We start from the raw sequence: 9,911 nt of genomic DNA, 5'->3' as shown, positions 1-9,911 counted from the left end.
AAATAAGTTACAATAAGCGATCCAAAAAGAGTTAGTAAAGCTTATATAATTATATTTATGCAAAAAAATATCAACTATATTAGCTAAGCAGCTTTATATTGTTACCTATGAAAACATTAACATGATTTACATAGTTGGTAGCTTATTAAACAATTTATTACATTCCAATGAATCACCCAGGGTATATGAATCATGGGATGTTGGAATCTTTGATAGGGATGTTTGTAACACTCTGAAATTCAATTAATGCGTACATATATACTTTTCTTTGTATTATATATAGTGAATAGTGAAAGAAGGATCAAGACAATTGAAGTATCGACCATAACCTTCAGGCTCATATTCCTCTCACCAACCCACCGTTTGAAGAATCGACACGTGAGTCGCTAAAACCCTTTACAGATCCACATTTCTTAGACTCATCCAATCTTGGATATACATTACCTAATAAATAATTTTATCTTCCATAGTTTTTGTATCCTTTTGTTTCCCCCTTTTCGATTTTTCATTATAGTAATCATTGTTTTGATGTGGGGGTTTTGTTCTTTAATCGATTTTAGTTTCGTTTTCGAGTTGTATAAAGGGGCTTTCGAGGTTCTCGAGTTTCCGTCAATGGCGGCCATTTTGAATACTGGCAATGTGTCTTTCTTCCTGTGGTTATTCATCTGGGGATTCGCTGATATTCTAAAGCAAACAAGGGGTGAAAGAACAAGATTTTCGATTAATTTCTCACGTTTTTCAAAGATTACTCTCGCCTCCAACTTTATAATCCTGATTTCTCATATTGGTTTTTGTGTGTACAAGTTCTTGAAGCACGAGGTTGTACCTTCCGAGTCTGTCACCTCTGCATTAACATGGTCTTTAGCCACTATTGTTACTGTGTATTCATTCTTCAGTAGAAGAGATGAACATACACGAAAATGGCCATGGGTGCTTGTTCTATTCTGGTGTTTTTCCATGATTCTTGATTCAGTTTCAGTCACTTTCATCATCTTCAACTATCTTAAATCCAAAAACATGCATATATTTCTTTCAAAATCGAATCTTGTCGACATGGCCACCTTCCCATTTTCAATTCTTTTGTGTTTCGATGGTCTAACATATCGTGTCACCAAGAAACACGAAGAACTAGATGAACCATTGCTCCAAGAAACTAGCAAAGACACTAGCGCTTTTACAAAATCAGGAATTTGGAAAAGGGTTACATTTAATTGGTTAAACCCTCTTTTTGAATTGGGTCATGCTCAAAAACTCGAGTTTAATCATGTTCCTTCGATTCCTGAATCTGAAACTGCTCAAGAAGCTGCATGTTTGTTGGAAGAGTCGCTTCAAAAACAAAAAACTCGAGGCTCAGTATTAACCATGGCGATAATTCATGCTATACGACAATCTTTAGCAATAAACGCGATATTTGCAGGTAAGTTCTTGCCTTTCTTTTTCTTGAATTCAGTTTTTTGGGAACAAAGTTTACGAATATGTTTATTAGTTGTACTTTGTTGAAGAGCTTTTGGTTTCTAATAAATTTTTAATGAGTTTGCTACCACCCAATGGTGATTTTTGCATAAAGTTGTCATCTTTGTCGACAATATAACTTATATTTAGTATTTGGGTTTCATGTGATTAATTGCATAAAGTTGTTAATTTTGTAGTTTTTCATCAATTATATTTAAATCTATAAAGTTGTTACGAAGTTTGTTCTTTACAACCACGAATATAATCCAAGAGATCCTCCAACGGACCACCAACACACAAACATATAGGACAAAGTTACAAAAGTTGAAGCTAATATGAATGCACATGGTTGAAGTTATTAAAAAAGTATTTCTTTTTTACTATTCTTGTGACTTTTCTTTTCAAGTTAGACGTGTTTGTTAAATGGAGCTACACAAAAATGGTTTTTAGTTAATCGACTTCAATGTCGACAACTGACTAGGCTTATTAAACTGGTTAAGAGAGTGTTTTTTTTTTTTTGACATAATAAAGAAGACTCGTTTATTTCACATAAGTGGACCACCACTTGAGTTTTCTTCATAATGAGTGCATGTGTAGTTTTCTTATAAACTGACCATTTTATTGGGTGAAATAGTAAAAAACAAACATTAAAATGTGCTAGAATTAGTGATTCTAATCATCATACTTGTTTATTTTATTACATCAAAGTGAGGGAAAATGTCAAAATTAATATCATTTGTTCTGACAGATTTCAGTGTTTTTTTTAGTTAACTTTCTTTCATTTTAGCTTTTTGGGTAGTGGAGACTTTCCACATAAAATTCACATGTGATGCACATAAAGTTTAAAATAAAAGGGGGAAAAGTGGGGTATACAAATTGGCCAAAGTTTCATTAGTTCAACATATGCACATTCTGCGAATCTGCTTACATACAAGTCTTGTCAAATATTTATTTATTTTACACTTAAAATATGTGGTAACTTTAATTTTTTCTTTTTGATAATTTTAGGGGTGAATACGCTTGCTTCATACATGGGACCGATTTTGATCACAAGTTTTGTGAATTACTTATCAGAAGATGATAATGATTCAAGCTACCAAAAAGGAATTATTCTCTCATGTATTTTCTTTTTGGCAAAAACGATTGAATCATTATCTCAAAGACAATGGTACTTTGGTGCTCAACGTATTGGCATTCGTATACGTGCTGCTCTTATTGTACTAATATACAAGAAATCTTTATCAGTCAAATATGGCACCACAAGCAATGGCAATATCGTAAATTTGATCAACATGGATGTCGAAAAGATAGGAGAGTTTTTCTGGCATATTCATGGGATCTGGTTGCTCCCAATTCAAGTTCTTCTTGCCTTGATCATCTTATACATGAACCTTGGTTTTGCTCCTTCAATGGCTGCCCTCATTTCCACTATTCTTGTTATGATCATCAATGTCCCATTAGCAAATATGCAAAAAGATTTCCAAACAAAAGTCATGGAGTCAAAAGACTCGAGGATTAAAGCTACTTCAGAAATCTTGAAGAGCATGCGAGTGTTGAAGTTGCATTCATGGCAATCCAACTTCAAGAAAAAGTTGATTGCTTTAAGAGAAAAAGAACAAAATTGGCTCAAGAAATATCTTTATACGTGTTCGGCTATTGCTTTCCTTTTTTGGACATCTCCTACGTTAGTTTCCGTTTCCACTTTTGGTGTTTGCATTTTCTTGAAAATCCCATTAACCCCAAGTGTTGTTTATTCAACTTTGGCTACTTTTAGAATCTTGCAAGATCCGATTTATAATCTCCCGGATCTTGTTTCCATGGTAGCACAAACGAAGGTTTCACTTGATCGAATCAAAGATTTTATAATCAAAGATTCTACAACGGATCAAGATTTTGTAATGGAACAAGATGTGGCAATAGAAATTGAACCCGGGGAGTATGCATGGGACACAAATGATTTGGATCAAAGAAAACCCACAATCAAGATTTCTCAAAAGATTAAAATCCCAAAAGGGTATAAAGTGGCGATATGTGGTTCAGTTGGAGCGGGAAAATCGAGCTTGTTATGTAGCATACTTGGTGAAATCCCAAGGATATCGGGTGGACGTATAAAAGTATTTGGATCAAAAGCTTTTGTGCCACAAAGTGCTTGGATTCAAACGGGAACAATAAGAGACAATATTCTATTTGGTAGGGGAATGAATAAGGGATTTTATGATGAAGTTGTGGATGGATGTGGTTTGGATCGGGATTTTGAGACATTGGTTGATGGGGATTTAAGTGTTGTGGGGGAGAGAGGGTTGAATTTAAGTGGAGGTCAAAAACAACGGATTCAATTAGCAAGAGCTTTGTATAATGCTTCGGATGTTTATATCCTTGATGATCCGTTTAGTGCGGTTGATGCTCATACGGGTGCTCATATGTTCAAGGTACAAGATTTTTTCAAATTTTCTTTGGTTTTTATGCTTTTGTTTGTGGATGCTTTTGGGGTTAATTTGAATCTTTTTTTTCTAGAAATGCTTGATGAATTTGCTAGACAAAAAGACGGTTGTTTACGTAACGCATCAATTGGAGTTTTTAAGCGCAGCGGACTTGGTTCTGGTAGGTTTTATGTTTTTTTTGTTGGCTATATTGATTTTTAGGTTCCGTTTGTTACACTAAAAAAGTTGTAAATGGAACAAGTTCGCAATTTTTTGTCCTACACAAAAAATAAAACATGACATTACGTCCCACACCATGATATATGGTTATACTGTGTTTGATATCCATTGGACAAAAACGGAGCAAGACTGATATCAATGGACAAAATTAAAAAAGATTGGACATGATATTTCGTGTATGTGCAAAAGACTTAAATACCCTCTCATTCTCGTTATCGAAAATAAACCTAGGAATCTGGTCAATGTAATCAACTTAGCCTTTGTGTATGTTTTTGGCATAGGTGATCAAAGATGGTGTTATCGTACAATCCAGAAACTACAACGACCTAATCGCGGACCCCACAAGTGAATTTGCACGCCAAATAGCGGCTCACTCCATGTCTTTAAACCCACTCCACGAGACCAAAACCCTCACCACGTTCCCACAAACCAACCATGGTGCACCCTTGGAACTAAAACACGAGCCCTGTAGGACCCGAGTCGGGTCCATAGAAACAATACCACAAGAGGAATCACAATCCGGGCGGGTCAAATTCAGTGTTTACTCAACTTTCATCACTTCAGCATGTAAAGGAGCCTTAGTTCCAGTTATCTTAATATGTCACACTCTCTTTTTAGCCCTCCAAATGGGCAGTAATTACTGGATGGCATGGGCCACGGAAGATGAGGGTCGGGTTAGCAGCAAAACCCTAATTGAAATCTTTGTGGTTTTATCGGGTGGAAGCTCGCTTTTTATTTTGGTTAGGGCTTTTTTGTTGTCTGTGATTGCCATCAAAACGGGTCAAAACCTCTTTTTACAAATGATAAATTCGGTTTTTCGGGCACCCGTTTCATTCTTTGACTCCACACCTTCAAGCCGCATCCTCAATCGTGTAAGTAATGAATCCCCATTTATTTATTTATTTTTTGTTTTTTCACACAACAAAAAAACAAGTATATTTGTAGGTTAAAATGTTAAATTCATAGTGAAATTCAATAACTTTTTAACTTTTTTAATTTGGTCAATGTATTTTTTACAGTCTTCAACGGATCAAAGCACAGTAGATGTAGATGTCCCTTATCGATTGGCGGGATTAGTTTTTGCAATAATTCAACTTCTGAGCATTATTTTGCTAATGTCACATGTCGCATGGCCAATCTTTTTGCTTTGCATTATCGTAATTGCTATATCGATATGGTATCAAGTAAGTTCAAAAACACAAAATCTTGAATTTATAGACCATTTTTCATAAAGAAAAAAATTAAATGATTTTTTTTTGTACATTTCAGGCATACTACATTACTACTGCTAGGGAGCTAGCGAGGATGATCGGGATTCAAAAGTCTCCAATTCAACATCATTTTTCGGAATCGATTTCCGGGGCTTTGACAGTTCGTTGCTTTAATCAAGAAGTTCGTTTCTTGAACAAGTGTTTAAAGGTTATTGATGATTATTCTCGTGTTACTTTTCATAACACTGCTACAATGGAGTGGTTATGTGTTCGGATCAACTTCCTTTTCAACCTCGTGTTTTTTATACTCCTAGTTGTGTTAGTGCACCTCCCTCGGGCATCAATCGATCATAGTAAGTTTCTTTACACCTCACCTCAAATAATACAAATAGTAAGGATTATGAAGGTGTCTTTTTGTATACACAAGAGTTAAAAGAATAAGTCACTCTCACACTTTTTGAGGACCAATAATTTGCAATTTCAAAACAACCTAAACCGTTCTTTAAAATATAAAAACAACCTAATTATAATTAAAATTTTGAATTAAGACTTTTGAGATTGTATATGAAAATATGTTAATATTAATATGTTAATATTAATTTCCATTTATATAGAATAACTTGAAAATTGTTGCATATTCTTTTAAATATAATAATCTAATATCTAATTTATTCCTAAAGAACTTTTATCCAAAAATATATACATCCACACCGTTCCAATACAACTATTTTTTTTTTCAATTGTGTAATGTAAAATTTTTCAATTAACCTTTAAAGTGTAGGGTTAATCTAAACAAAAAAAACTTATATTTTGTGTTTTTTCGGATTAAAGCTCAAATTTATTTTTTGCCTCATGTACTATTTCATTTTCTTTTCCAAAAAAGCCTTCAATATTGTATATTTTTTTCCATAAAAAAACCCTGAACCTTAAACTTCTAAATGCTTCCAAATAAAATCCTCAACCTTTTTAGTTTTTCTCAAAAAAAACTCAATCACATTTTACATTTTTTTTTTGAAAAAATTGACTAAAAGAGCCGGATCGTAAAAAATAAAAAATACAAAGTTTTTTCAAGCAAAAAAAAAGAATAAGGTTTAATCCAGAAAAAAAACACAAAATATAAGAAATGAGGTTTTAATCTAGAAAAAACACAAAATATAAAATATAAGGTCTTTATATTTTACTTCAAAACGATACTTATTTACACATCAATAATTATAATTGCTTTATATTATTAACAAATATCTAAATCAACCAAATTTTGCAACGACGACAGGTTTAGCCGGGTTAGCTGTTACATACGGTTTGAGCCTAAACGTGCTACAAGCTTGGGTGATATGGAACCTGTGCAACGTTGAAAACAAAATGATTTCAGTGGAACGAATCCTCCAATTTGCGAATATTCCAAGTGAAGCCCCTGAAACAATCAAAGATTACAAACCAGAACCCAACTGGCCCACTCTAGGCCAAATCGAGCTCAAAGATCTACATGTTCAATACCACCCGGCTCTTCCAACAGTTTTAAAAGGAATCACATGTATTTTTCCTGGTCAAAAGAAGATCGGGGTTGTGGGAAGAACTGGGTGTGGAAAGTCAACGCTGATTCAGGCTCTTTTTAGGGTTGTTGAACCCACAAAAGGTTGCATTTTGATCGATGGGATTGATGTTTCCAAGATTGGGTTGCATGATTTGAGGTCTAAATTGGGGATAATTCCACAAGATCCGACTTTGTTTCAAGGGACTATGAGGACTAATCTTGATCCGTTGGAAGAGCATTCGGATTGTGAGATTTGGGAGGTGTTGAATAAGTGTCGACTTGCGGATATTGTAAGGCAGAATAAGAGGCTTCTCGATACACCAGGTGACTTTTTTTTTTCTTTTCTTATTATTGTATAGTATTATTATAACATTTTACTTTGATAAATTTAGTTGGTTATGGAAATGTCAATTAAATACAAAGTAAATTTAACTGTTGTAATCAGATAAATCGGATAGAATTTTAAGATATATTAATAACCTAAAAATTTAAAGATAATCGAATAGTTTGATATATTATTGGAACCCAATGTTTTAGTAAGAAACAAAATTGAAAATTTAGTCATGGAAAGTGTTGAAAAGACTGTTAGGCCAAATTCCTTAAGAAACTACTAGTTTATTTTTTTTATTTTTTTTTTCCTAACTGAGTTTGTTTTCCCTTCAAAAAAGCATGAGAATTTTTCCAGTAATAAATTTTATTAAACAATTTAGAAAAAAAAATTTAAGTTCAAACATTTAATGGTTATATGATACGGGAAACTAATTTTGGTTTTACAGAGTTCAAAGTTTTATGAAATGTTTTTTGATAAAAAAAAATCAATGGTTAAACCCAAAAAATAATTATATGAAACAAAAAAAAAATACAAAATGCAACCGTCTTTCTTTTATGTAATTTGCCCTTAATAATACAAGTTTACAAAAGTTTATTTATAGTTCTTTCATGTAGTCTCTTTTTATTTTTTTTTTAATCTTACGGATAATTAAAAGCATTAGATATGATTAGAAAATTATATTATTAATTCGTAACCAATAACCATGTTTTAATGATTTAAACATTTTCAGTGGCTGAAGATGGCGAAAATTGGAGTGTTGGGCAACGACAACTCGTATGCTTAGCGAGGGCATTGCTCCAGAAACGCAGCATACTAGTTCTTGACGAAGCGACAGCTTCCATCGATACAGAGACAGATAACATCATGCAGAAGACAATAAGAGAAGAAACAAGCAGATGTACAGTCATAACCATCGCTCATCGGATTCCCACCATTGTCGACAGCGATTTAGTTCTCGTTCTTGATCAAGGTAACAAAACTTTCGATTAATTCTCCATAGATTAGCAAAATAATGCACGAAAAGACTAAAATTAACCGGTTTCATCGGAAATACAGGGGAAGTGGCGGAGTACGATTCTCCGGCGCGGTTGCAAGAAGACGCTTCTTCGGCATTTTCGAAGCTGGTGAATGAATTCTTGAGGAGATCGGTGTAAATGTGTAGATCGTTAACATGGGTTTAGAATTTAGATTGTTTAGCGTACAGCGAGTTGTTAGGGTTAGGGTTAGGGTTGATTTAGGATTTTAGGAATGAGGTTGAGGAGGAAACATTATTTGGTCCGGCCCATGCCTGGAATAGCTTGGACCGGGTCGTGTTGTCAAATAGACCGGTGATAGAATTAGGCTGTGGTTATGAGACTTTTTTTTTTTTTTTTTTTTTTTTTTTTTTTTTTTTAAATGAGAAATTAAGTTGTAAAATAACTCGAGACTGTAAATGGTTAATTCAATGTTATAAAAGCTAATAAAACAGTAACTAATTTATTGCTTTTAAATAAAATGGCTTAGGAAGTCCTAAATGTTACTGATGTATGCATTTTTGTTTAAATTTAGGGTTTAGATCATTTTTTGTCATTTAACTTTTGGTTTTGTGTTCATTTGGTCATTTAACTCTTTTTAAGTTTTGAAAGGTCATCAAACTTATGATTTTGTGTTAATTTAGTCACTTAATTTTTGTTTTGGCCACTTAACTTTTAGTTTTTTGCTCATTTAGTCACCTAACTTTTAAAATTTTGCTCATTTAATCACTAAACTTTTGAAAAAATTTAAAAGTTTAGTGACCAAATGAACACAATTTTAAAAGTTAGGTGATTAAATATGACCAAGCCAAAAGTTAATGACTAAATGAGCACAAAACCAAAAGTTTGATGACCTTTTCAAACTTAAAAAGAGTTAAGTAATCAAATGAGCACAAAACCAAAAGTTAAGTAACCAAAAATGACCTAAACCCTTAAATTTAAACCTAAAAATAACAAACCATTTTTTTATTATCTAAATTTGACATATTTTCAATCTAAGATGCAATGGTAAATGATAATGATAAAAATGGAAATTGAGTTAACTAAACAAGTTTGGATGGCATTTTGAAGAATAACTAACTGATAGTTTTTAGCAAAATAATCATGCATTTGTCAGCATCATATTATATAGAACTAAGCCTGGTATTGGCTTGACCCGTTTTCAACTACAAAAGACACAGGGGAATCAAGCTTAGACAAATTTGTTATTTTAGAGTACTCTTCTTTTTATAATTTTGGTTATGGATTATGGATACCATTAATTTTACGTACTAGATAACGTTTTATAATGTTTATTTTTATTTTTGGCACTTATTTAACTTTTTAAAATACCTATTTGGCTTTTTAAGAGATCAAAGTCTACAACATCCAGCTATGAGAGAGAAGAGCCAATGAGGTATTGTTGATACCATTGCATTGAATATGATTCTTGATTTTCAACATCTTAAAAATCAAATGGTAATATTGGAAACCCTATTACCGTCTTCTGCCATTGAGAAGCGTAGAAATCTAGTGTTGTATAATATGCAAAATTTTCTCATTACAATGTTGGAAAATATACAACAATTGGTCAAATCAATGGAAATGAGCGGAAAAGACCGATAATGTTCTGACTAATTAAAAACTACGTGGAATTGTTTGAAGTTCATGTTGACACTCCAACTTTTCATCATACTCAAGTCCAAATTTATGTTGAAAATCAAATCTAAT

General features: G+C 32.9%; 1 protein-coding gene across 1 annotated transcript; it reads left to right on the top strand.

Annotated features, from left to right (window-relative positions):
* Nucleotides 1-299: 299 nt before the first annotated feature.
* LOC111909540 (putative ABC transporter C family member 15) lies at nucleotides 300-8,578 on the top strand. The gene is made up of 9 exons (XM_023905341.3): nucleotides 300-1,417; nucleotides 2,461-3,881; nucleotides 3,967-4,053; nucleotides 4,394-4,984; nucleotides 5,132-5,296; nucleotides 5,382-5,676; nucleotides 6,597-7,181; nucleotides 7,919-8,158; nucleotides 8,245-8,578. The coding sequence occupies exons 1-9, from the start codon at nucleotides 529-531 to the stop codon at nucleotides 8,340-8,342; spliced, it is 4,371 nt and encodes a 1,456-aa protein (XP_023761109.1). The 5' UTR covers nucleotides 300-528; the 3' UTR covers nucleotides 8,343-8,578.
* Nucleotides 8,579-9,911: the final 1,333 nt, after the last annotated feature.

This window comes from Lactuca sativa, chromosome 8, assembly GCF_002870075.4.
Source record: "Lactuca sativa cultivar Salinas chromosome 8, Lsat_Salinas_v11, whole genome shotgun sequence".
Taxonomy (NCBI): Eukaryota; Viridiplantae; Streptophyta; class Magnoliopsida; order Asterales; family Asteraceae; genus Lactuca; species Lactuca sativa.
Note: the sequence above shows the minus strand (reverse complement) of the source record. Positions and strands in the feature narration are given on the sequence as shown.